The sequence below is a fragment of the Letharia lupina genome, assembly GCF_014066315.1.
Source record: "Letharia lupina isolate WasteWater1 chromosome Unknown contig_3, whole genome shotgun sequence".
Taxonomy (NCBI): domain Eukaryota; kingdom Fungi; phylum Ascomycota; class Lecanoromycetes; order Lecanorales; family Parmeliaceae; genus Letharia; species Letharia lupina.
The window spans coordinates 1,139,090-1,165,675 of NW_023502972.1; the positions used below are offsets into that span (position 1 = coordinate 1,139,090).

A 26,586-nucleotide genomic window follows, 5' to 3' on the forward strand; every position below is an offset into this window, starting at 1 on the left:
ATGGAAAAGTAGGATTTGCTCGGTCGACGGCCTGGATACCATATGGTATCCATGGATCCCACGTCGTCGCTTATAAAACCCTAGGCCAATTCCCACGCTCATGCAGCACTACTTAATGCCTGCTCTATATATTTTACAATTCTTTCGGACTGTATTTGTGTCCAAGGTGAGACCTTTCATTTGAGGTCTTGCGCATATATAAACCTCGCTGTTACCCTCGTTATTTGACCATCTACATATATCTCCTGCACACACACCTTCTGTAAACACAGGGTATATAATCACGACGACTATGAGGGTAATCGACAGCGACGTAAGCTCTGCAGCGTGATCAATCCTGCTTCTCTGGATAAGATCAGCGGTATCGCTATCAATGGGTCCGCTGTCCAGCGCGAGGTTTGCGCCCTCGCCGCGATTGATTTCGCGAGTCCTAGTCTGAGTGCTCCTGTCATCAGTGGGAATCAGGCTGGTGTTTCGTACCTTGCGACTGCGCTCTTCGCCGTGCAGGTCGCTGGGAACTATGCTGGTGGACCGAACCTCGCAGCGCTGTGCTCTGAGATCGAAGCGACGCTTATAGACAACATCTTCATCAATTACATCCCCTTTGTTGGCACGGCCGTCAAGGACTACGTCTGCAGCGTAGCCGCTGCCTCTGCCTCCGCAACGTCAGCAGCAACAGCAACTGCAACTGCATCCACCGCCCTACCTCCATACCCTCAAAACTCCACCACAACCACCACCCCACCTCCATATCCTCGGAACACCACCACAACCATTGGGCGTGGACAGGATATGTAGTGGGACCTATAGGGTTTATTGAGATGGTGTGAGCGCTTTAGGTCGGCTCTCATAGCCGTACCTGCAGTTTCTAATTTCAGTGACGTGACCTTGCGTAAGATTACGGGGATGCTCGGCGATCTGCATGTATCTACTCATCGGAATCTCAAATGAGTTTCATCAAGAACAGTGTTTTCTCCATTTCGAGAATAACTCTGCTGATTGATACTTGACGGAAAGCTCTGATGAAACACCCCTATATGTCCTATTGTTCCCCAGCTCCACAGCGGAGCTCGCACCAGGCATCCCCCAAAGTAAGAAATACCTGCTCTATGAGTGTTCTTATGCCGAACGTGAACCCAGTGCCAAGCCAACCAATGACCCGGAGTATAGAAGCCGCGGCAAACGCGGAGTTGTGGTTTTTAGTGATGTGATATTCACGGCTAGGAGTATGAAGATCATACTAGTGGATCCGGACCCTCCAGACTACTTGTCTGACGAGGTGTCGTCGTGCACAGAACACATCAAGGTGCAGATAGAGCAGACAGTATCGGTTCTCAACCCAAGCCAGAGGCTGAGACTGAGACAGAGATGGGTTGATGACCTCAAGAACCTGACATTGAAGCCGTGGCAAAACATCGCTCATTCCCTTGGATTCTTAGTTTTGCGTGTATAGCATCGCTTGACCTGCGGTATGAAAGTTAATTAAAGCGATGTCTTGCTAACTCAGGCTTGAAGACACCAAGATGCGAGATCATTGAGTTCGATACCATTACTCCGGCAGTGGCTGGTTGCCGTGCGGGATGCAGGACTACGGGTGTGCGGAGCTGACTGAAGATACATACAATGGAGGTCCCAAACTATGGCGTGACCAGCAGATGGGAGAACTGTCAATATCCTGCATGCGAAACCTCTGCGGTATATAGTCCAATTACAATAGACATGGGCGGAAAAGGAAAATGATGGGTCAGAACAAACCGGCGCGAGACACGAAGGTGACTCAGTATCTTACATTGGCGGAAGTTCCTTTCTCCTGAGGTACTTGTACGTAGCGGAAGGCCGATGTTTGAACGAATCCTGCACGAATGGTAATACTAGCACGTGCTGAAAGTCATTGGGTCTTTGGTCATCTGGATGATTGATACTTGGTATGCGATCGTGTCTCGCTCGCATATAAGTTTTCAGCAGGCCACAGCTTAATATTCTACTTACTTGTAGTAATGTGGATTATTTCACTCGCTGCGAGGCCAGCGCATAGATGCGGGATGGGGAAGATGGAAGATGGGATATTCAAGATGTCGATGAAGAGTTACGTACCTTTAGACTTTACCACTCCTGACTCGATAATCCTCCGATAAGCGGAGCAAGATAAGGAAGGCACTATTTTATACGGAGTAGTCACCGAAGATAAGGTATTATTTAAGCTAAGCGAACGATCTTTGCCTCTCGCCAAAAGTTACGCTGAGACCAATGACACGGAAATGATGTAAACAACGGGATTGATCCCCCTTTGAGGCACACCAATTCTTTTTCATGATCCTCGTGCTGAGTCGAAGGTCAGAAGACAGGCCTCTACAGGCTAACATACTATTCCGATAAGCCGGTTGGCATAATAACCAAAAAGAGGTGCATTTCCATCTGTTGGCCATCTGTCTACTTCACCGCTATTAAAATATCACTACCTTACGTTGTACAACGCGTAGCGGGAATGAGTGAGCTTCAACAACACTCATTCGTAGGCAATAGACTATCTCCCTAGAGCATGTCACGGAGCCTGCCACAAAAACTCCTTCCTCACTAACAAGCATCAACATGCGTCTTAATTCTACCCGCCTAACCAAAACGCAACGAGGCAGGGGACCATCGCACTTCTCAACTCCAAACTCCGGCCTCCATGCCTCTCCCATAGCTGCACGAAGAGGCTCGCTTGAGGAGCGGCGACGACCAGCTGCCTACTTCAATCATGGCATATCCCCAGGCCTCCCAGATAGGATGGATGGAGAAGATCAGGAGGAGGAAGACGGAGAGGATGAAGACCAAGAGGAGGAAATAGACGAAGATGAGGCTGGAGAGCTGTCACCATTGCTGCCTATCTTCTCTGCTGCTCACTTAGGTATGCTGAATCTCCCCTCTCAAGACTGTGTGTGTACTCTCCTAAACCTCTATGCAGACGCTCTACCAGTCTATAATCTCACGCATACCATTCGCCTCCTGGTGGTGCCGCGATGCGAGACCACACTCTCTTGGGACCAGTTACGCTCTCCACAAGTATCGCAGTTCCTCATCAAGCCCATCCAGCAACAGATCAGAAGCTCCCATTTCTCCAAAGCTACACTATATGCCCTCATGGCAAATTGCCTGCAGTTCAACAAGGAGGTCTCAATGTACCCTGGCAACAGCGGCGCAAGCAAGACAAGAGCACTGGTTTGTGAGCTGCTTGCTATCAAATTACTCAAGGAGTTCAGCACAAGAGAATTGGTATGTTTATGTTCTACAAGGATCATCAATCGGCAAGCTAATTATACTAGATTGGTAGCTAGCTTCGTACAATCCTGTCTTCCCTCCGTACTGACTACTGATCAGATGCCTTGTCGTACGACTTCTACCCTCTTCAAGGCCAGCCCTCAAGCAATGGAAATTCTAATCCTGGACCCAATTGGGACTCTTCGCCCGGGGGAAAAGCCCAGCCACGAGCAGCTCGCATTTCTACACTCGAGATAGCCATTCGCGCTCAGTCCAAACGATTCTTAGCTCACCCATTAGTGGTGCAGCAACTCGAAGCTATCTGGGCTGGAACAATCGTCTTTCATTCGGCAGCAGACAACCTCCATCGACCTCCTGAGAAGGTGACACCAAATCAAAACCGAGGATATGGTGCCATTGGAGGAAGAGGTGCGATCTTGCAGGCAGCACCCGATAGCTTACAACCAGCGAAGCAAAGAGATCATCTTGACCCTGTCACCTTTTCAGTGCGTAGATCGGCCAGCTTGTATGATCCTTGGGACGCGTCACTCTTCAAGCTTTCAAGGTTACGAGTTCCTCGGTACCGCCAATTCCTCTCAACATGCTCATTCGCGGTCTTGCTTGGCCTGTACTTGGCTGTTCTCATTGAACGGTCGCTCACAATTACTGCCTTGGAAGTTGTCTTCTGGTTCTGGAGTGCTGGATTCATGCTTGATGAAGTCGTGGGGTTCAATGAGCAAGGCTTCAGTCTATACATTATGAGCTTCTGGAACGCATTCGATCTTGGCATATTGCTACTCCTCGTTGCCTATTACTGCATGCGACTCTATGGCCTCCTGATGCCGGATGTTCGTAAGCATCACACCGCCGACAACGCGTACGACCTCCTGGCTGCTAACGCGGTCTTACTATTCCCACGCTTGTTCTCCGTGCTGGACCATTACCGATATTTCTCGCAGCTCTTAATTGCATTCCGCATGATGGCGATGGATCTTGTGGCTGTCTTCGTACTTATCGTCATCAGTTGCAGCGGCTTTTTCGTAGCGTTCACTTTGTCGTTTGGAACCGGCGACTACGATGCTGGTTCTGTGGCTTACGCGCTTTTCCAAATGCTTATGGGCTTTACTCCAGCTGCATGGGACTCTTGGGGGACCTATAACGTACTTGGTAAGACCATATTGACGCTCTTTCTCTTCATCTGTCACTTCTTGATCGTGACCATTCTCATCACTGTCTTGACAAATTCGTTCATGGCGATTGTTCAGAACGCAAACGAGGAGCATCAGTTCGTGTTTGCCGTCAATACTATATCGATGGTCAAATCAGATGCTCTGTTCTCGTATGTTGCCCCTACCAATATAATCGCCTGGCTTTTGGCTCCACTTCGGTTCGTGTTGCCATTCCGCCAATTCGTCCGGATCAATCGTACCGTCATCAAGGTCACCCATTTCCCCGTCCTATTCCTCATCTATGCTTATGAGCGCATAATTCTACGACGGTCGATGTTTGACGCAAGTGAGCTCGTTGAGCAACGAGGTCGCCAGGGCCTAGAAGTGCGAGCTTTCGAGGCTCCTGGTGCAGGCCTGAACTTATTCAGCCCCAAGCTGAATCGACTGCGAGAACCTTCAGTGGCGACCTTTCAAAAGGACCGGGCTCTTGAGGAAGTCTTCCGACGCCCTTTCAGAGACAACACGATTCGAAATACGCAGAAGAGCCATGAGCGTCGAAAAACCAGCAATGTAGTCAACAATTGGATGCAGAATATGGGCCCTGATGGGACCGCAAGCCCACCAGTCGAACAAGATCGTTCGATAGTTGACAGATTGGAGGCTCGCCGGATTGCTCACCGAAGGTCTTTGCAGCTGGGGCGAAAACGACAGCCCGGCCTTAGACGCGACTTTACCGAAACGACGATGTCTATCATGTCAGATCCCGAAGAATTTGTTGGAGCTGGACGTCAAGAACGCCCTCCACGTCGCCGGGAAGATAGTGATCTACTGAACATGAGTATGGATGATATACCCAGGCAAACGGATGCCGACGGTGACGATGAACTTGTTACAAATGACGACGAGGATCTCATCACATTAGGTCGACCAAGTGCGACTTCAGATAGGAAGGTACCGACAGACCAAGATCCATGCCAGCAGCACGAGGACTATTTCCAACAGACGCCCACTGCTAAGCCCAGGATACCGCACTTCTCATCAAACTTCTCAAACCACGCAAAATCCTCTCCACCAAAAGTTGCCGCGGTTCGGATCAACGCCCAGCGCCCCACTCGCGCGGGGCATATGCGAAATGTCTCTACCAATACTGTGCTCTATGACCCACCTCCGCCCCTGAACGATTCGTCAACTTCATCCCCAACCCGCAAAGCAATCACCGCCAGAAACAGTGTCAAAAACACCGGAGTCGTGACTCCGGTGGCATCAGCCGGAAGGCGTACACCAAAGCGTCAGCTGCCTGGCGCTTCTCGGCCACGACCGATCATGCCATCACGTGCCGCTTTCCAATCGGCACCGGATCTCGCCGGCATGCTCAATTTCGGTCAAGGACGCGGACGACGCCATTCTTTCACAATGGACCTCGGCTCTGATATTGGTGACAACAAAGCCATTGGTGGCGGCTATATTGGTGGCGTGCCTAACAGCTTTGCTACGCAGATGGCTTATGCAACCGGTGCCATGAGAGCTGGTCAAGCTGCCGCTGGTGGAAACGAGGATCAGCAGAGGATGGGCAAATTGATGTTGGCTAGAATGAATGCACTTGAAGAAGGGTTCAGGGAGGTCTTGAAGGAGGTGAAGGATTGGAGGAAGGATGAGACGAAGAGCGCCGGCGATGCACCGGACCTAAAATTCGCTGAGATGAAGATTGCCAGGACGAAAAGCAAGAGATGCAGTAACGGGAAGAAGGAGGGAAGGACGAAGGCGAAGGCAGAGGACCGGGAGAATGAGGCCAATGAGCATGAGCCGCAAGAAGAGGACAAGGGGAGAGGCAGCTCGATTTAGCATGGCGTTATGGTTTTAGACGCATTTGGTCGGTGGTTTCACGGCGTCATAAAAGGGTTCTTCTGCTTCTTTTGCTTGCTTTCTTTGGCGGCAGTCTGTTCCTTCAGCTGTACGATACCCTTTTAGCTGAGCGAAAGATAGAAACCGAATGGCAATATCAATGGCTTCAAGCCTTTTTTCAGAGCACTTTCTTCAGATAGTGCCTCACTCACACGATTTCGATTTGCGCTCTGGGGTCGTGAACTACAGCCTGCTCCATGCAATACGAAAGTCTCCCTATATTGTACTGGCCCGAATCTTCAATTGGCCACTCGTGTCTCGTACTCCAGCCGTGATTCGTGATTCATGACGTGATTCATGACGGGTGGTGGATTGAGGGAAGAGTGTTGGAATCAGCCAATAAGAGGCTAGTATGGCTATACTACTAAGTTTCAAATAGATGTTATTATTACTCCTTATAGTGGCAAAGATATAAGTGGTAAATAGCCTTAGCGTGGGCTTTATATCATAAAGAGGTAGCCTATTTTTATCCTTCTTACATACTTCATAGAACATGACAATAGAATAACTATTCTACATGATATGAGACCATTGAATTCATACATTATCCAATAAAGAGAATTTGAGAGATCGTGAGGGCATGGAAATCTAAAATGCAGAAAGCAGTGGACGCGGTAAGATATCGTCCTTTTACATGGCCAACTACAGTTATGGCACAGAGCTCCGTCGTTCCAGCTTTGACGAAGCAGCGGCCTTTGTCTCAACAGACCTGCGAGCGATTTTCTCCATCATGTCATCATTCTGGGCCCTTTTCTGGTCCAAGAATGCGATGAGAGCAAGAGTCAAAGCGCCTATACATCGCAGTCGTTAGCATACAAGACCGTTGGGACCAAGATGTAGATATCACGAGTCCTACCTGCCGTGACGATGTAAGACGCGACGGTGAATGCGGTGGCGACTATCACTTGAAAATCTGCATCGCTTCCTTTGTGGGCGTAAATCCGAACCCAGACGATACCAAAGATGAGAGACGCGAGCGGCGGGACCGCCACAACCACTGAGATGGCGCCAACGTCGTATGTCCGCTGGAATTCGAGCGCCGAGTTCTCCGGTACTGTCCGGATGGTCTCTGCGACTGCGACGGTGTGTGCCCCAAGTTTGGGATTTTCGAAAACGTTGACGAGCCGGCCTTTGTAACGACCTAGCTGTAATGTCTCCAGTCGGCTTCCCAAGACCAAGCTGTCCTTGCTCATCTAGATGTATCGCAACCAGCATTAAGCAAGATGGGTTTACGCGATCTAAGGGAGACGCAGCTTACCTCAACGATGTCGACCCTCTGGAGTTGCTTTGGGAATACCAGCGCTGGAAAGCCTTGACCAACCAACATCATCTGATAGAACGAGCGTATGCGTGCCAGCATGGCTTCATCGGTGCCATCCGCGGGAATTGGAACCGACATGTTTTCATCGTCGACAAAGATGTGAATCGAGAGCCCCTCACGTTGGCGCCATGCAGCCATATAATTTTGTCTGAACTCCGCCATAGGCGTAATCAGGAGATAAACGAACCACCAAATCTTGCATAATCCCGTATATCGACCGTCACTCCTCAGTAGAGCTCTAGCTGCGACATGCTCCTAACAACGGACGTGAGCGATCTTTGTAGCTTCAAGAGGCCCAGACGGTGAGATACCCAGATTTTCTGTATCCAGCGAAAGAGCACCCAGAAGAGCTGACGCTTCCCTGGGATCGGAGCCCCAATGAGCGGGATGGTATCACGTCCGGCTTTCAGGAGACCCCAGCGGACCAGGTAGATCACCACCACTATTGTTGAAACAAAGCCGTCGAATAATGCCGTCCACAACCAAAAGACCGAGAAGTAGATCACCACAGGTCTCGTAGCCGTCCGCAACGCTGAGACGAGCCACCACGAGCCAAAGAAGACGTCAACGACCGGGACAGGGTTTGGCAGCCGATCAAAGGCGCTTGAGCTGAATGGAGAGTGCTCATGGCCTTTCGTCGCTTCGGCTGGTGGTCCATCAAGTGGTATGGCTCCAGCTTCCGCATCTTCCTCGTGGTTGCCTTCTTCAACGTGTATTGTGCCCTTGGCCTGGGTCTTGTGCTCTCCTCTCTCTATCTGGTCTCCGCCCACGTCTTCCTGTCGAGGACCGAGCACGGAAGACAAGCGGTTCCAAGCTCTTTTGAAGGATCCCGTAGCAACAGGTACATTGTTGTTGCTATCTCCAACTGAGACTTCCTCTGTACTGAGCGTATCACCTGTAAGCATGGCTTGTCGAGGAGGAATCCCTCTGTGAGCTTTCTGGCGCTAGGCTTTGTGAAAGGCAGGGGACAGACTAATTAATAAACATCTAGACCAGTCAGGATGCAGATCCATCGCGCCAAGCCAATCTCAGTCGAAGTAGCCCGAGTGGCCTCTATGGACCCAGACACACTCCCCAAAGGCACCCTGCAATGACTTAAAAAAGGCGCAGGAAGTCACGAGGCCACAATTGCTTTCGGCTCCTTGAAAACACATATCTTGAAGACTTGGTTGCTGAAATTGAGGCTGTGTCGTCTTCCCTGTATTGCTCGCCAAATCGAGCGGTGCTTGTACAAATTTGGCAGCTTATATACACGTACCCATTCGATCATTCGTATCAATTCCCACTGGACCCAAAGCCTCATCAAGCATCACATTACCCACATCCATTGTCGTAATATCGTCAGCAGCATCTCGAGTTCGGCCCCACAGCAACGACTTGCAGCCCATTTGTCCGTCCTTCACCTTTTCCGCAGCCAACCTCTTCTAAGCACTCGCATTTCGCCTGCAATACTGCTAGCCATATTTGATGTGTCACCAAACCTTCTCTTCTCGCAGAAACCTTCAACAATCTTGCTGTAAAGAACATTCTACACTCCATTTCCATTGCACCTCGACCCCTGTGCATCCCCAATCTTTTCCCACACTCAAACCCCTCCACCTTCCCTGCCAGCTTTGACCCCATAATTCTTCTCCTGGACCGCCGGTCCTCTTGCCCTGCTTTGATCTTCTCCACTATCCCTTTGGGCCTGTTGAGCCATTATCGTCTTCGACTTCATGCCGAGGTAGAAAGCGGCGCTGCCGCCTACAGCGACGAGACCGAGGGTGGACGGTCTAGTGAGGAGGGAGCTAATGTATGACATCTGGGCGATGCTCCGACGGCTTGGTTTGGAAGGAATGAAGGGGGTCCGGAGCTGGGTGCTTGGTTCTGGCTCAAAAGCGGGCCTTCAATGGCTTTTGGAAGCGGAGATGGTAGTCGGCGCTTGTGCTGAACAGTAGCTGGGGAGGGACTCTTGGCTCAATGGGTCTTCAACGAAACTTGGAAGGGAATTGGATAAATGGCGCTTCTGCTGAAAAGACCTGTTGGACCTGGCATCGAAGAGTAGAGAGTAGCTATTGAGGGCGGAGAGGTCAACTTGCTATAAAGGGCTATGCGATTGACCTGAAAAGAGGATATAAGACGTTGAAATAGCAAATACGAGGGCGAATGGAGCTTTCTCCTCCTCAAGAGCCCCATAAGCTTTCGTCCCGCCTCCCGTTTCTGCTACTAGAATGGTTTGAGTGTCTCCCATCTTTTGGATGCTTGTGCCCCTAAGCCTTGTGTCATGCTGGATACAAAGCGTCTCTGGCACTTAATTGAGCATTCCTTGTCTAACATATGGTCTCTCTCTCCTTGATTTTCTGTTCATACTCGTGGATTCCAGAAGTGAGTCCTTTGATAGAGCGAGGACACCAATAGATATTTCCACTTAGCGGCATGTCGCTTGATCTATTGGTGTCCTCGCTCTATCAAGGGACTCACTTCTGGAATCCACGAGTAGTCATCTGCAAGTTCCCAGTCCATTTGAATGCACGTCGTACCCGTATAATGCCAAGGCGCTATTAATTCGCTTCTGTTTTGCTTCACGCTGTCGCGTGCTCTTTTCAAGACTCACAAGCATGGACAATCCAACAGTAACGCACAAATGGAAAACAACAATTGGCTTGGAAAGATAGTCGGCTTTCTGTCTATATTCGTACTACTGACCATCTTCAGATACCATCTGAAGATCGAAATAAGGCAGGAGCTGGAGCAAGCTCTAGAGACACAAAAAAAACCACGCACAGCACGGGACATTTTCAACGAATACAAAAACAATCCGGGTCACAAATTTCTAACGAGGAGCGAGCGGAGATTCAGAGAACATCAGCTGCGGAAACACCTAAAACAGACCTGGAACCAAGAGCAGAGCCTCACCCATACCAATGGAACGGAGCCAGTGAGGAGAGAGAAGCCCGCCGTTAAGGAGTTTAGCCGCATGAACAGGCAGCTGAGGCAGCCTTCCCCCCAAAAGTCTCGTTTTTCCCACCTACTCCATCTCCTCTTCATAAAGCTGTGCATATATACAGCTTTGCCCTTTCTTACCCTCTCCATTTTCTGTCACAGTCTTCGGATTAGTTTGACAGCGTCATTGTTGCTTGAAGTTGAGGAAGAATCAGAGGACGTGGGAGAGCTAGACTCTGCTTGACTCATCAGCTCGACTCACCCAGCAAACTGACCTAAGGCATCCACCCTAGAGTACGCCGCTAGTTCCGCCTGAACTTGATATTTCTTTATTCACCTGGATCCCATTTTCTTAACCCAAACCCCCATTGACTTCAACTTGAGCAAAGACTCCTGCCTTCGATCCTTGATCTAACAATTGAGGCAACAACTCTCATCTCTTTTTCCCCTCAAGCGCATCAGGCTAGCCAAGCTCAGTATCCCCAATAGCAACCGAGGCGGCTTCAATAATTAATTACTCGTCACCATATAACTGCGCAATACTCACTGGCAGGCAGCCATCCAGCAAAAAGACTGACATTGCTGTGGAACTTTCTATAAGTTTTGAAAGTACCAAGGGATGGCTAGCCGCGATCTCAATTACCCCAGTAGAGCGCAAGGCGCAGCAATGGGCATGCAGGAAGCTATCCGCGAATCACCCTCTGCGCGAGACAACAATCCGGCTACTCAGTTTACGGATCTAAACGCTGAGGAACTCGATCCTCATGGACAGACATGCCGAAATCGCGTCAACATCGACGATCGAATCAACGACATGACAATGCAAGCCGCCATAGAGCTGCCAATTGTTCACGACTCAGAGGGCGACACGTTGATCTACATCGACGCTCCACAGAGACAGCCAGAGCAGGACGAGCATGACTACCAGCGCTACATCAAGCGCTATGAAGACCCCATTCTCTTACAGAAGGACACTCTAACCAAGTATTCACCCGGTCTTGCAAAGCTCTTCGGCCCTACCCAGCAATTCCGATTTCTTCGGCGTCGCAAGCTAGCCAATAAGCTGCCGAGCAACGTCAAATATGTGATTGACTTGACACCACCCAGTGAGGGCGAAGGTACGCATAATTCGGATTTTGTTCACACAATCCAAGTCGCGAGGCATATGTAGGGAGCAAGCTGCTCTTGTCACGCTTCAAGCCTGTCTCACGACTCAGATTCTAGCCTTGTAGAGGCCGTGCTGACTCTAAAATCTGCGCAGATGCCGTCTTTCTGACCACTGAACTGTGCTGTTCCGAGGGGGTCAGACTTTGGTATCAGTCGAATCAGATTTGGAACGTGTCGAAGACTTTGGTAAAAGGCGAAGAAGAATACTCTTCTGTCTCACCAAAAGCAGTGAGTGAGCCCACTTCAGAACGTCCAGATCGGGCCGCCAAATGCCAGAAGACTTCAAACAAACTGACCAATGGGAAGAAGCTGGATGGACTCAACACGATTCCAGCAGGCTCTGAAGGCACGAGCTTGAAAGCTACCCCTCCAACTGTCATGCCATTGGAATACAGCCCTGTGCGACATCGCTCCGCTATCGAGCGTGTACTCTCCGCCTTGCAAGGAACGGATCCGATGCTTGACTCCGCAACCAAAGTATGGACTACGTTTGCTGTCGCAAAGAATCTCGACATTATCCACAGTCCACTAGAGGACTATATTATCCGTTGGTTGCGTGCGTATCCTAATTCGTACTTCTTGGAGGTTTTGCCTGAAGTCAGTCACCAAATCGCTGACGGTCTTCAAAACTACGACCTTGCTCGCGACTCCTTCGCTATCCTGGTTGGGGAAGAAGCACTGGATAACCTTCGTCAAACAAGAGAGCCTCGGATGCACAAGCGCACCACATTTGGGCGGAAAAAGGAAGAGCTGCCGGAGCATATTCACACTCGCGTCGAATATGCCAGCAAGAGCCTCCTTGAACGTATTAATCGTGATTTCGCGAATTTCGTTTTCAACGACATGCAATGGATTGACGAGCTGCCAGAGGTGCGCAGACTTTCTGCATACACACAGCCAGAGCTTCAAGACACAGTCAAAGAAATGAAGGATCTCCTCAAGGACTACGTCCGCGGGACAGTTTACAAATTACTGTGTGTCGAATACGACACTCTTCCCGGACCTGATCTCCCCCGGGAGGGAGGGCATGAACTGCTGCCGCGACTGGACCGTGCCGCTGTATGGGCCAATATGCCGCTAGGCGAGCGTATCCTGTCAAGAACCTATTGGGAGGCCTTAAGATCATTCGCTATGTTTCAGGGAGCGACAAACCTTGATATTCGAAAAGGCTGGTTCATAAAGGGTGGTCTTGACCGATTGAGTCATATCGAAAGGCGCGAATTGGATCGAGGCACTTATCGTGAGATCAAGGACTCAGAGCTTAGAAAACTCATGCGCAACGGTCAAACTCACCTTGATCAAGCGTATATTCCGGACCGCTCGGACCACACTCTCCACCTTGCTCAGCCGGAGTTGGATGCCCATTTTTTGTCAAGGCGCTTACATACACTGCCAGATCGTACCATCAGTGGGGCGCAGGACCAAAAACAGTCTCAGGACTTATTGTTCGCACTCCCCCCAGACCACAATCTTTACGGTGCTCAACAAGAGTTGAATGTCAAACCTTTGCAGAAACCATCATACGCATTGCCAGATCGTACCCTTGATGGCGCGCAAGAAGCTGCTACTAACAGCAAAGCATTTTTCTCAGTACCAGCTCAACCTATCGATGTCCCGAAAGCATTAAAGCGAACGCATTTTTTCCACGATACTCTGTCGCCTCCAGATGAAAAGCAATTTGAAACCGATGTTCGTACGAAATGGCCTTTTGGGGCAGCAAGGGATGACCCTGTAGCTCAAGTGCAGAAGAGCGTAGATGGCCTTCATGTTTCTTCAGAAATATTGGATAGATGGCCGGCTGCGGACAACGCATTGGAAGAGCTGGCGGGCCAAGAACGTGAGAATGAAGGAATTTCGACAGGATTCGACCTCTGGCGTGGCTACAGTGATCCCTCAAGTCACGCCAGTGATCACTTAGCACCCAAGAGAGACCTAGCGCCTCAGAAAGCAGAGGGTGAACGAAAAACAATTCCAGCAGATCGCAAGTCATGGCGCGCTGATTACTTGAACGAAGTAGTCCAGCAACGTTTGGCGCCCAAGACACGCTCGACCCCAACTAAAGCTGCGCCCAAGGAGAGGGCGGCTACAACAAAACCCGATATCTGGGATGAATACAACAGTTCGGATGCAGATGACGGAGTCCGGCAGCAATTTGTTGACTTGAAGCCCAAGAAAACTTACTTCGGCAACCCAACAAAGTTCTTCGATCTTGGAGGATTTTTTATCCAAGCTCAAAACTATATTGACATATTTGCTAGTAACAAGCTACGTTCCTCAGATCACGGATGTCTGAAAGAATCCCTTGATCTTGGCATCGTCAATACGCTCGTCTGCCTTGAAGAGACTGAATGGAAGTACCTCCCACTCTGGGCTGGTGGCAACGATGATGGATCGATGTATGTACATTTCGAAGCAGATTTTTCCTGTTCTATACCACGTTTCAAACAAGACATCTTTCGCGAGTAAAAGGGTCTTTGAATCCCCTGAGGCTGTCTGATTGAATGCTTGCCCGGAAGAAGAGATGCTGACTCTAAAACTTCTATAGGGGAGTGTACAACGATGACCTTCCTACTGCAGAGCATGGTTTCACCACTCCTGGCCCCAACGTCCATGACGGCTCGACCCCTGCTAACAGCGTCAAAACGCCAAGCGAGTTCGAGTTGCTTAGTGCTGGAGACAGTGCCAGTACCTTCAACACATCTACAGCGACCAACCGTGGATTTTCTGATGCGATCCGTCGAGGTCGAGTCCACGCCGCCGACTCTGCGGATGATTCTATGAGTGATAGCTTCACTATGGTGACTCTATCAGTTGATGTTGATGATGAAGAGACGTTTGCGCGGAAGCAGATAGAGGCTCAAGAACGTATCGAGGAAGCTGAAGAGGCGGCTGCCATTGAGGGTCGTTGGGTCGCGAAAGGAAAAGGGAATATGGTGGAGGAAGATGAAAGCTACGCTGATCTCTTCAGCGGTGAAGAGGATGATGATGGCAATGGTACTGACCGTGCAGAAGTCAACGACGAAGATGAAAATGAGGAGGACATGGTTATGATCTGAAGATGCACAGCATCAGGATACACAAATTTACAGGATGGTTTCAACGCAGAAACGATCACGACTACGATGAAAGCACGATCTTGCAAGGCGTCAATACGGACGAGATTGGGAAATTAAGACGCCAATCACACGCATGTCTAATTCGGGTTTTCCACGACTGCCTCAGACGATACTACGAAATTCTCGCTCGACTCATGGCATGGTTGTGGGTAACGGAAAGCACAGGATAGTAAATGCTGTCCGGCAGGATACAAGATGGTGCATACAAATCGTCCAGACAGGATGGAGATTGCTACTGTCAGACTTGCTCATTGCTTCGATCAGATGATCCTCAGATAGAAAAAGTGTTACAATCATGAATGGATACTCTATGCTTTCGTGACATCCAACCTTGACATGGCCAGCCACCCAAGAACAAGTTTGACATCGCAACCTCGGAATATAAAATGTCTTGGCGCCAGAGCGCAAAGCTTCCCCTACTCCATGACTTCTACAACCTTTGACCCCAGAAACTAACCAAACCATGAACGCACCCAACGCCATCATAAAGACCTCCGCAGCCAGCGTCGCCGCTGTTCCCCGCGTCCGCCATAATCCAGCTCGTCTCCGCAAGCCCTCTCCGCTACCTCTCCGCCCACTGGTACCCGACCGCTTCAAGCCTCCGAGGGGAGAGAAGCAAGTGTTCCTGTAAGCCCCCCTACCCCATCTGACCGACCATCCACGTACCCAAACCCACCAGCGAATCCACCGGCTAACCCGCATCCGTACCCGCCCACCCCACAGACCCAACTTCACCCTCACCTTCCTCCGCACCCCGACCCAACCGCCCCACTTCGCCTCCTTCCTCACCCCGCTCTGGCTCAACAAGCTCGACCTCAAAGACTACCTCTACCACCTCTACGGCGTCCAGGCCCTCCGCGTCCGCTCCTTCATCATCCAGGGCAAGGTCATCCGCGACAACCGCACGGGCCGCCTCGCCCGCGCGGGCGCCGCGAAGAAGATGACGGTCGAGATGGTGCAGGGCGAGGAGGGCCAGGGCCCGTTCGTGTGGCCCGAGGTCCCGGACGAGGTGCTGGCGGAGGATCGGGCGACGCAGGACGCGAGGGATAAGGCGGTGGAGGAGCAGAGGATGAGGCAGCACCCGCATGAGAGGTATAAGTTGGATCCGCGGGATGCGAAGGGGCTGAAGGAGAGGGCGAGGTTGTTGTTGCAGGGGAAGGTGAGGTGGAGGCCTAGTTGGGAGGAGAATGGGGGCGCGGCGGCGGTGGCGATGGGGAGGGAGGGGTAGGTTGGGGGTTGAGGGGATGTTGGGAGGGGAGGATTTTTGATAGAAGGAAGAGAGAGGGGAAGGGAGAAGAGTTTGAGGAACTTGTATACTGTGTGCGTACTGGGGCGCAGGAGCAATACATCTCAAGCATTGATACCCTGGCTACTAAGCTATTGGAAGCTATCGGCGTGATTCAGGCCGTCTCAAAATTCCAGCACCGCCCACGTATCATCATCTACCGTCGTGAAAATCATGCTGTGGCTCAGCAGCTCGTCCCCAGCTTTCTTCACATCCGCAACGTTCATGCCCACCAGCGCGGCTACGTTCTGCACGTGCAGTCCTTCATTGTTCTGTGGACTGTCCTTCAGCGTCTGGTACACTCTCCTCGCTGCCACGCTGACATTCGGCATCTGTCCTCCGTTCATCCCTGTGTCTCCTCCACCACCATAGCCGACTTCACCTGCGTTACCATTGGCCCCGCCGCCCTCTGCTTTTATCTGATCCAATGGGCCTTTGACAAAGTAGAGATGGACGAATGTTGCTTCTAGAAGGTGGTATGTAATCTCCATCTTATCAGCAACAGGTCTTATAACGTGGGCTCCGACGTGGCGTTTATTGTTGAAAGCCTTCAGGCGGCCCCAGACACGGGCCCATTCGTTCTCGACGAGCTTTGGTTTCGATGGGGCGGAGTCAGAGGTGGTGTCCATAGTAGCATCGGCGTCGATCCATTGTTTCACTTCTATGGTGCCGGTGCCGTCGTCGAGTTTGTAGGTTATGTTTGTTGTTTGCGTGGATATGTTGCGGATTTGGCCGACGAAGGAGACCTATCGGACATCAATAAATCGAGATGATGATGGAGTGCTGTATAAGGATTTAAAAGACGTACCTGTGTGATTTCGACATCATCGATCTTAAATTCTGCGTCTGGATGTGGTTGTTGTGCGTCGAGGACTTGCTTTATGGTGACGGGTCTAAGGGTGTCTTTGCCATATGTGCCCTAATCATTGAGTCAGCGGAAGGCGAAAGGAAAGACTCGAAATGACGCAGAACCACCTTTCCAGCTGCACCTTGGCTCCCACCTTGAGAACCTCCCATGAAGCCTCCTCCACCTGCCCCGCCTTGAGCTCCATATGACGTCGTAGAGTAGCCACCACCGTAATCTGCAAAGAGAACATCTTAGCAGCGGCCAAAATGCATGTGAAAAGTCCGCTCACCCATGCCGAATGTCTCTTTGACAACAGTAACCTGAAGAATGCGTAGAGTTCTCTGAAGTGTTTGGCTTAGAGCTCAGTTTGGCAAACAGATAAATAGAGTCTTAATTTTGTCGAAGAAGGCAGATTGTCAAAGCACAACTTCAGTTTTGGGAAATGAGACTTGAGGCCCGACCTGTGACTCCTCTTGCTCTAGATGCTGATATCTCGTTGTTTACGGATCGCGTCCGAGGCGGACGTGTAGAGTGGCTTTGAGCACGCTAGTCGGCCCGAGGTTTACCCTATCACCGAGCTAGACCACAAAAAGTGGCAGTCGAGGGCTCGAGGAAAAGTTGTAGAATACCTAGGCAACAAGTCAAGGAAATATGCCAGACGATGTGCAGAAACAGTCCAAAACGTAGTGCTCTGTGGACTTCGTGCTCGTAGTGTCAAGACTCAAGGCACCTTATTCTGGCAGGGTTTGTGCTGCCGACTCTGTGGCGAGTAAAAGACTGTATCAAACACGATCATGAGTATTTGAAGTCTTTTTGTAATATATTTATGTCCCAAGGATCTACTATGATGCTGAAGGTTACTTGCAAGCAGATATATGATCAGATACTGCCGCCTTACTGTGTTTTCAGCCCCTACTGCTACATCCCGCGGTCATTTGAAGACCTGTAGTCCATCACTCAAAGACTCAATTTCTAGTGCTGCTATGTAGAGTACCTACTTCTGTCACCTTGCTGTCTGCCGCACTGAATTTCGTCAGAGGTCGGAAGACTGGTGATGATAGGCATGGACCTCGTGTAATACCAATCGGGTGATACTGTACTCTGAGCGTGGTAGCTGAGTGCCAACAACCAGCCGTAACCCTAGTCGAAGAAGGACTGGGAGGAAGACCTAGGAGTGTGTCGTGTGGAGTAGGCTTCGTCCCATTATCGGCAATGATGCATCACTATATGCACTTAGCCATAGGGGTACTTAACGAGAGGTCAGATCTTTGTCTCACGTTTACTGCTTCCATCTTCTTGCGGCCCCGCTACTGCTGCAGCAATAGTAGAGTTCCGATCAAATCAATTGCTGCATGCACTTCGCAGTCGGTTCCCTAGGCGAAGTCGTCGCGGAAACCCTTTTTTCCCCACCGGAGAAATTTTACCGGAAGTGTTTCAGCGATACACCGGACGCAAAGAAGCGTCCCGAGCCAAATGTGGCTAATAACCAAGTCTCAGAAGACCCGAGCGGCAATAGTCCTTTCCAGTTTTTTCAACTTTTCACGTTCCTTCTTCTTTGCTTCTTGGCCATAAAACGGACCATCTACTGCCGTTTCAGTGGCCATCAGCCTCTTCACGGTGTGCGGCATATCTTCCAGAAATTTATTATGCAAGACCAATGAGGAAAACCTGAACGTCGTTAGCGAACTATGAGCAATATTTGGGCTGATCGACACCGAGATCAGGCCAAGGCGTGTGGATAACTTCATGTCGTGCAGCACCTAAATGGGTTAGCTCACTTCTCGGCCACCTTTCCTTACGTTACATAGTCGATGACTACTGAAAGTAAAAACAGATCAGCCGTTGGCGTGACTGTTCCAACTTCTTTAGTTCCTACCCTTAACACCCTACCACAGACAACGTGGCGCCATATGCGGTATGGATACCTACCTCGGAATGGACTGTGAAAACTGACTCCTCTTGTTGATCGAAATTCCAACACTTTAGAGATATGTCGATGTGGTGTCCAATGGCCTGTTCAGAACATATTGAAGCATCAGGCGTACTTTGTCACTTCGGCACCATGGTAAGACCTTTAACTTTGTCAATGATTATTCAATGACCTTTGATGATAAAGCTTCCAGACAATGCAAAAAACAAAGACCACACGTAAGCTTGTCCTTCGGAATATATGATAACACATCATATATGATATTTCAAAGCCCCAGTATACCCTGCCAAGGCGCCAAGATCATCACTCAATAGGTGCCCGTTATCTCATCATTGCCATAAACTGAGACTGATTGCAACCCTAACCGAGGCCTGGCCCAGGATCCTAATGACTCTGGTCGAAAGAGAAAGACTGGGGTTGTTTGAAGAAACCTTGCTGGCCCTGCTGGCCCTTCTGGCGCATGGCCTGTGCCAAAGCCCATAACCCTCTCTCCTCGGCCAGATCTATTGCGTTCTTGCCATCATTCCGCGGGAACCACACGTCGCCGTCTTGATCCATGAGGTAAAGAGTGAGTCCATCGGGCGATTCAAGGCTCTCGACAGCTGCTTGTAAAGGGGTAGATGCGCAGCAGATCAAGGGTGGATTGATTTCCGCCCCAGCGTTGACGAGCCGCTTGACGACGTTGTAATGACCTGCCCTGACCGCAGCCTCCAGAATGGTAGTACCATGACGATTTCTACTATTTGGATTGGCGCCGTTTGTGATCAGAACCGTGCAACATCCTTCATGACCTTTCATGGCTGCTAGGAACAGAGCGGTTTGGTTGTGGAGATCTAAAACATCGACTTGCGCTCCTGCGCGGAGAAAGTTTATCACGTTTTGTTCGGAGCCTAGAGTCGCAGCCACATGTATGCCTTGGAGGTCGAATAAAGCTGGCAATGAATGTGTGTTGCTGTTTGTCCGAGCTAAAATTATTGACACCACGCCTGCGTTGCTGTGCTGTGCCGAACGTTGAATAGGTGGTATTGCAAGTGGGAGTTCTCCATCAACCATAAATTTGTTCTGCCAGAGCTTGAGAAGGGCATCGCGTGCTCTCTCGGAGGTTTCAGTGAGCGACTGGACCAGCCACGCGCATGGATTCTCGTGAAGCGCTGAGGCGTCATGTGTCTGGGCAGCCTTCCCCAGTAGCCACTCCAGTTCGTCTTGATCTCTTATATCCTGGTAAAACCTTGCTATCTTAAGCAGCGCACCGCGTTTACGAGAATCGCACAGTCCAGGATACTTCTCCAAGGCGAGGACAAGCTTCATGAGTATTCCGTGAGCTGCATCATCTTTCTCTAGCTCATGAAGTTGAAGACCTATCTTGCAGATTGTCATGAACAACGAGTGCAGCTCATCTCTTATTGTATTGGTGTAGTTGTCAGGAAGCTCGTTGAGATTGATATTTATGTCACGGGCCCGACAAGAGATTGGGGTAAGCTGTGACGCGAACACATATGAAGTGCCCAAGGAATTGAGTTCTTCAAGCCTAGCAGACGCTGCATTAGGATCGAGACTATGAGCATCTGAGATTCGTCTTACTTGCAACTAGCCTCTTCCTTGAGCTCCTCATCGGACGCAAGTTTGATGCGCTTTCGCTGGCTATTGGACTCTCCAGTGACTAGTGAAGACTGATCTCCATTGTGTCTACCAACATATGCGCTGCTGTTCACGGTGCCTGCCGGCCGAGGACTTGGGGCTCGCGGCTGGTCTTCTGCGTCCAGAGTGGCGTCCTCTGCGTGGGCAGTCACCTCATTACCAGACTCGGCAAATGCAGGATCCTCTCTCTTCTTGAAACTTGGTCCGCATGGAGTATCATCATGTTTCTTGCAGTTCTCGCACTTCTCATGTGTTGTTTCCCAATGTCGATTGCGAGGCGTGCACTGGAAAATGATCAGCTGTATGAGGCTAGGTTCAGCCTTATAAATGTATATATATCTCTCACCTTTATCTTCTTCCTTCGACATTCAGTGCACTTGAATTGGTCTCGCATATCTGGGTTCTACCTGATGTTGTCGACCATGGATGCGCCCTGCTCGAGGATGTAGGAATGGAGATGGAGTTCGAGCAAGGCTCACAAGAAGGCATTTCAAGTTGAATTTAATGGTTAGGACAGGATTCCTTGGAAGGCGCAACTGTGCGACAGAGCGCAGAGACAAGCGAGGTCCACCAGAAGGCCGTTCCTATTGCGCATCCCTATTCGCGAATAGGGAGCCTTACGGCCTGTTACATGTAGTACATCATGCGATCTACGAGGTTCCTGCGTGGGTGACCGCTACGGACGCATATTTTGAGTCTCGCCCTGAGATTGACCTCTTTCGTGATACCTCATAATACGTACACTTACTTACCCAGCACCTAGAACGGAACTCGAGAAGATCCTCCCTCTGCGACAATCAAAACTATCTCGGTATTGTTACGATTGACCCAGCACGTCCCAGAATATATTGCTCGTGACATGCAATAAATCTGTTGTGCAAAAGAGAACAAGAGTCAATGCCGTTTACACGAAATACCTCGTTCCCCTCAGCGCCACTGTGGCTTTTGCGTAAGATTAACCCCAGTAAAAAAACAGCAGAAAACAGTACCAATTGTTCAGTGCGGTATCGAATGTTGTCTTCGCATTTGTCTTCGCATTTGTCTTCGCATTTGTCTTCGCATTTGCTTCGCATTTGTCTTCGCATTTGTCTTCGCATTTGTCTTCGCATTTGTCTTCGCATTTGTCTTCGCATTTGTCTTCGCTTTGTTTTTTGTTTGATTTGTTTCGCATTTGTCTTCGCATTTGTCTTCGCATTTGTCTTCGCATTTGTCTTCGCATTTGTCTTCGCATTTGTCTTCGCATTTGTCTTCGCATTTGTCTTCGCATTTGTCTTCGCATTTGTCTTCGCATTTGTCTTCGCATTTGTCTTCGCATTTGTCTTCGCATTTGTCTTCGCATTTGTCTTCGCATTTGTCTTCGCATTTGTCTTCGCATTTGTCTTCGCATTTGTCTTCGCATTTGTCTTCGCATTTGTCTTCGCATTTGTCTTCGCATTTGTCTTCGCATTTGTCTTCGCATTTGTCTTCGCATTTGTCTTCGCATTTGTCTTCGCATTTGTCTTCGCATTTGTCTTCGCATTTGTCTTCGCATTTGTCTTCGCATTTGTCTTCGCATTTGTCTTCGCATTTGTCTTCGCATTTGTCTTCGCATTTGTCTTCGCATTTGTCTTCGCATTTGTCTTCGCATTTGTCTTCGCATTTGTCTTCGCATTTGCTTCGCATATATTTCGCATATATTTCGCACATCTCGCCTGCAGTGGGCGAAAAGATCCCTGTTTCGCCTGATCCTTTCGCGTCTCGTGCTTCTAAGTATCCACCAAAGCAAGAGCGGTCATTTGTTTCCCGACTAACCGACTGACATCTTACCGACGGTACTTCTCAAGCAAGTACTTCTTCGACGAGCGCTCCCTCAACGTCTACATCCTTGGCGAGTACCTTTCAACCAATGGGGCGTTACCTAATCAAACACGACGTTTCACAGAAAGCCACAAGGGATCTTGTATGCTTCGTCGGCGTTCAGCTCATTGGCATCTGGAGGACTGTCCGGCCGATAAGAATGCTGACGCCCTCCGGCAAACCTTCAGGCTGTGCAGCGGCCAATTTCACTTATAGCTGCCCCTCGTCGTCATGCTACTCCCCAAAGCATACACTTTACGTTCCATCGACCTCTAAACCATGCTTTCTCGGAGTATGGGTAAGCTCTCAGCTATTCAGACCAAAAATGACGCCGCTGTTGCGTAAGACACTCTGGCTATCATTTTAGTCGTGTTACTCACGACATAGATAGTATAATTTTCGTGTACGGCCTCAATAGCCAGCATCCCAACCACTGGGACAGCATTAGCGACCTTGAATGGTGTAGGGAACGACTTCCAACGCAGCATACCGAGGCTCATATTATGGCTTATGCATTCGAGGACCTATACATTCAGTCACTTGAGATCGGTGCTGTCAACGAAGCAGCCCAAAACCTCCTGTCGGAGTTGGGTGGATCCAAATGGGCTAAACGTACCTCGATGTGCAACGACCTGGCAGACTCTGAAGATATAAGCGCTCTAGATCCTGCCTTGCCCGTGCTCTTTATATGTCGGGGATTTGCTGGGTTAGTCGTGAAGAAGGTATGTATGTTCAACGCTCGCCGTACATGGTCATCTGGCTGACGATGCGCAGGCATTGATCTTGGCAAGATCGCACAGCGGTCCTCACTCAATAAGCCAGCGTGTGGCCGGGATGGTTGGTTAACCTTTAGAGAGACGAGATACTCAAACACTATCAGCTGAGCCGACTGCAGATATTTCTTGGTACTCCCCACAACGATGATATACGAATTTGGCCAGCTAGGATGGAAACCGCAACAGACGTCAGACACAAGGGCAGTCGAAACCGTAGAGCTACGGACACATTGGCAAACTCAGAGGACTTCATAGAGCTCACCAAAGACTTTCAGCAGCTCTCGTCCTTATACATGATCATCTACTTCTGCAGTGAGGACTGGCTGGAATGTTCAGGAGCTACTGTGAGCAGGGCTCTGACGATGAGTCTTTATCGCTTCTCTGACACGCCTTTCAGGTACTTCATCCCGATTGCTTGTGGTCAGTAGTGTCGCAGAACCATCTGCGACGGACCACTAAGAAGAACCACTACATCCTTCCAAGGAGCACGACTACCGTTCTTTCCAGGGCCTATGTTGAGCGTGCTACAGTGGGTATGCGGATGGGTACGCTTTATCTCCTTCAGCCCCCCTTTCTATCTCAATGCTGACGATCTCCTACTAAATTTGTTTCTGATCTAGTAGCAGCCAGCCGTAAATCTTACCATAAATGTCTCGAAAGCGAGTGGGCCACCAAAAACTTGTACACCGAAGAGAGACTACCATCTACGTGTGACTGGGTCTTCGTCCATAACGACTATCTCGAATGGACAGTCGCTGACGGTCCCACTTGCCTGTGGATTTGTGGCGTTTCTGGTACCGGCAAAACGATACTTTCCTCAGCGATTGTTGATGATCTCCTCGAACGCCAACAGCAAATGGATGTGATCGCCTATTGCTTCCTTGAAGAAGGTCTTGGAAGGGATGATTTTGCACAACAAATACTCCAAGTTCTCGTTCGTCAGCTGCTGAACCACCATGCTGTGCCAGACTATCTTCTGTATACTCTTCTTCCAGAAATCGAAGCTGTTGATTCGCCGATGACGCGTGAGGCTTTCCAACGCTTCCTTAGAAGTCTTCTCGGGAACACTGATTCTCAGGCTCGGATTGTGCTGATTCTGGACGGGGTGGACAAAGATGAGTGGATCAAGTGCGTGGTGATAGACGAGGTCACTCGTATGAACAATTCGCGTCACAGCTCAGATCACATGAGATGTCTTATCTCGAGCCGAGAGAGCTGTGAATATAGTACACACAGAGGTCGAGTTCGGAATATCAGCTTGGACAGCGAGCTTGGCGTCCAGCGCGATGTACTGCAGCTCGCAGAATCGCGACTTGCTAACATTTACCCAACCACGGGCAACGCAAAATCCCATCTGACTTCTATTGGGCAAATGATATGTTCACAAGGTCGGGGCAATTTCCTGTGGGTTGCGTTGGTTACTGAAAGCCTTCAGTGCGCGAATTCAGTTGCTGAAGTGGAAATAGAGGTTCAATCCCTACAACCAACGCTTGACGGCCTTTACCAACGAGTGCTACAAAATATCCCGTCTCAAGAAATCGAAATTGTAAAAAGATCTTTTGCATGGCTGATCGCGGCACATCGCCCTTTGGGGCTGTCCGAGCTTGTAGAGGCTTTGGAAATCGAACCTAATCCATATAGACCGCCTGGCATCGGAACACCAGCAAGCCGGATCTGGAACACCCGGTGTCCTGGAGCTGAAATCCGGCGAATGTGCAGCCCTCTGCTCATCACCACGAGAGAAAACGCTGTCGGATTCAGGCATCCGAGTGTAAGAAGACACCTTTTACCCGCTAGTGACACAGGAGTCTGGGGAACTTCGATGGCTGAAGCGCACACGCTTCTCGCGCAAACGTGCCTCATGTTAGTGACTCCAGAAGAGGACGAAGGCTCGCCCTTTCGCGGGTTGCGGCGACCGCAATTACGGTCACAGAAGGCAGGATGTGCATCAAGTATGAAAGATTATGCGTTCACTAATTGGTCCTTCCATTATGGCTTGGCTGAGTCCCAAAGCAAAAGGCTTGTTGGCGCGCTCCGCCGCTCGCTTAGCCGCATACTGCATCGTGACTGTGAACAACTCTCGCTTCCTAAGATGGGCCGGCTAGACCAAATCGAGACAACAATACTTCGCATAGCCGCTCGTCACGGCTTCACATCTCTGACTCGGGTCTCTTTAGAGATGGGAGTCAATCGAAATGGATCGTGCGATGCCTGCGAGACGCCACTCGCACTGGCGGTAGCTGGAGGTCATTCAGAAGCCGCCATGCTTCTCATCCAGGGAGGAGCTTCCACAGATGCGAGTAATTCCGGTTGTGGAGAGTCAGCACTGCACCTTGCTGCGGCCTATGGTTCCCAAGAGAGCGCGAAAATGCTTCTGAAGTATGACGCCAAAGCGGACTCGGATGCGGGCTATTTGAGCAGAACGCCAATGCATGCGGCAGCTTCATCCGGGAACCTAGATATCATAAAGCTGTTAATGAATCACGACGTAGACTTGAACGCTATGATTCCCATATCTGGGGAGACACCTCTGCATCTGGCTGCATCCCGCGGTCATTTGCAAACAGTGAAATGGCTTGTTGAGGGTCTTGACGCTTCGGATGAGGAGATGGATATCTACGATTCCATGGTCCAGCAGCGATATTATCAGGCTTGGACAGAGGACTTACTAATGGATTCCGCTTCAAATCGACGTTTCTTCTGGGGGACGGAAGCTAAGTGTTTGGCTCAGGAACGTTTGAGCGGGTTGCAATCTTTGTGCCGGAGATACGCCGACATCAACATGCCTACTCGAGAAGGACGCACAGCCCTCCATCTGGCAGCATCCAACGGCCATGTTCCAACAGTGCGGTTCTTGCTTCAAAAAGGAGCTCATGTCAACACGACTGACAACAACCGGCTCACAGCACTACGGCTCGCTGCGGAGAATGGGCACTTGGACGCTGTCAAACTGCTCTTGACAGCGGGGGGTGAAGACTTCAACCAGCTTGGCGCGACACTCAAGAGCATTACAAGCAAAGGTCACGATACAGTTGCAAACCTGCTCGCATGGCATTTCTTCAGTGTGGAAGTCATGGGCAAGCCGTGCCAGTGGCCAGTGCTGGCTCTCGCGACGAGGAGCAAGCAAAACACCGTCCGGGATGCGATCCGCAAGAACTCTCCCCGTGATCGAACGACACGCAGGACTCGGACCAGGGCTCCATCCCACGATCAAGAAACGTGATGTGTCGTACTACGGTGCCGTAGCGCAACCAACGTGAGTTCCTTTGTGTCTATTTACCCCCATGGTTGTCCCCCCAGGAAGCCACACCGCACGAAACATTACGGAGAAAATTAGTGGCCGTTCTTGTGCTAGATTAATCTGTCTAGTCTACCCTACACATGCCAGTGCAAGAGAATAAGTCAGAGAACAATTGTTTTGTTTGGCAGTGTACTTT

At 50.1% G+C, this 26,586-nt stretch overlaps 8 protein-coding genes across 8 annotated transcripts; 4 read left to right on the forward strand and 4 right to left on the reverse strand.

Moving 5' to 3' along the window:
- Positions 1-133: 133 nt before the first annotated feature.
- On the reverse strand, positions 134-936 carry HO133_007207 (uncharacterized protein; the record flags this gene model as incomplete). The annotated part of the gene is made up of 4 exons (XM_037298100.1): positions 134-149; positions 308-435; positions 481-652; positions 860-936. The coding sequence occupies 4 exons, from the start codon at positions 934-936 to the stop codon at positions 134-136; spliced, it is 393 nt and encodes a 130-aa protein (XP_037156735.1).
- A 1,653-nt stretch (positions 937-2,589) lies between these two features.
- Positions 2,590-6,251, forward strand: HO133_007208 (uncharacterized protein; the record flags this gene model as incomplete). Its single annotated transcript, XM_037298101.1, is given in 4 exon segments — positions 2,590-2,890; positions 2,948-3,255; positions 3,318-3,342; positions 3,361-6,251. 4 exon segments carry the CDS (start codon positions 2,590-2,592, stop codon positions 6,249-6,251), a joined length of 3,525 nt encoding a protein of 1,174 aa, XP_037156736.1.
- Positions 6,252-6,959: 708 nt separating this feature from the next.
- On the reverse strand, positions 6,960-9,433 carry HO133_007209 (uncharacterized protein; the record flags this gene model as incomplete). Its single annotated transcript, XM_037298102.1, has 6 exons — positions 6,960-7,102; positions 7,168-7,504; positions 7,570-7,887; positions 7,944-8,527; positions 8,891-9,056; positions 9,224-9,433. The coding sequence occupies 6 exons, from the start codon at positions 9,431-9,433 to the stop codon at positions 6,960-6,962; spliced, it is 1,758 nt and encodes a 585-aa protein (XP_037156737.1).
- A 1,740-nt stretch (positions 9,434-11,173) lies between these two features.
- Positions 11,174-14,777, forward strand: HO133_007210 (uncharacterized protein; the record flags this gene model as incomplete). Its single annotated transcript, XM_037298103.1, has 3 exons — positions 11,174-11,672; positions 11,915-14,117; positions 14,267-14,777. The coding sequence occupies 3 exons, from the start codon at positions 11,174-11,176 to the stop codon at positions 14,775-14,777; spliced, it is 3,213 nt and encodes a 1,070-aa protein (XP_037156738.1).
- A 523-nt stretch (positions 14,778-15,300) lies between these two features.
- On the forward strand, positions 15,301-16,065 carry HO133_007211 (uncharacterized protein; the record flags this gene model as incomplete). The annotated part of the gene is made up of 2 exons (XM_037298104.1): positions 15,301-15,464; positions 15,561-16,065. The coding sequence occupies 2 exons, from the start codon at positions 15,301-15,303 to the stop codon at positions 16,063-16,065; spliced, it is 669 nt and encodes a 222-aa protein (XP_037156739.1).
- Positions 16,066-16,247: 182 nt separating this feature from the next.
- Positions 16,248-17,262, reverse strand: HO133_007212 (uncharacterized protein; the record flags this gene model as incomplete). The annotated part of the gene is made up of 4 exons (XM_037298105.1): positions 16,248-16,868; positions 16,931-17,041; positions 17,098-17,204; positions 17,259-17,262. 4 exons carry the CDS (start codon positions 17,260-17,262, stop codon positions 16,248-16,250), a joined length of 843 nt encoding a protein of 280 aa, XP_037156740.1.
- A 2,021-nt stretch (positions 17,263-19,283) lies between these two features.
- Positions 19,284-22,210, reverse strand: HO133_007213 (uncharacterized protein; the record flags this gene model as incomplete). The annotated part of the gene is made up of 3 exons (XM_037298106.1): positions 19,284-20,427; positions 20,481-20,821; positions 21,455-22,210. 3 exons carry the CDS (start codon positions 22,208-22,210, stop codon positions 19,284-19,286), a joined length of 2,241 nt encoding a protein of 746 aa, XP_037156741.1.
- Positions 22,211-22,652: 442 nt separating this feature from the next.
- Positions 22,653-26,372, forward strand: HO133_007214 (uncharacterized protein; the record flags this gene model as incomplete). Its single annotated transcript, XM_037298107.1, has 6 exons — positions 22,653-22,714; positions 22,765-23,095; positions 23,148-23,210; positions 23,269-23,493; positions 23,547-23,694; positions 23,770-26,372. The coding sequence occupies 6 exons, from the start codon at positions 22,653-22,655 to the stop codon at positions 26,370-26,372; spliced, it is 3,432 nt and encodes a 1,143-aa protein (XP_037156742.1).
- Positions 26,373-26,586: the final 214 nt, after the last annotated feature.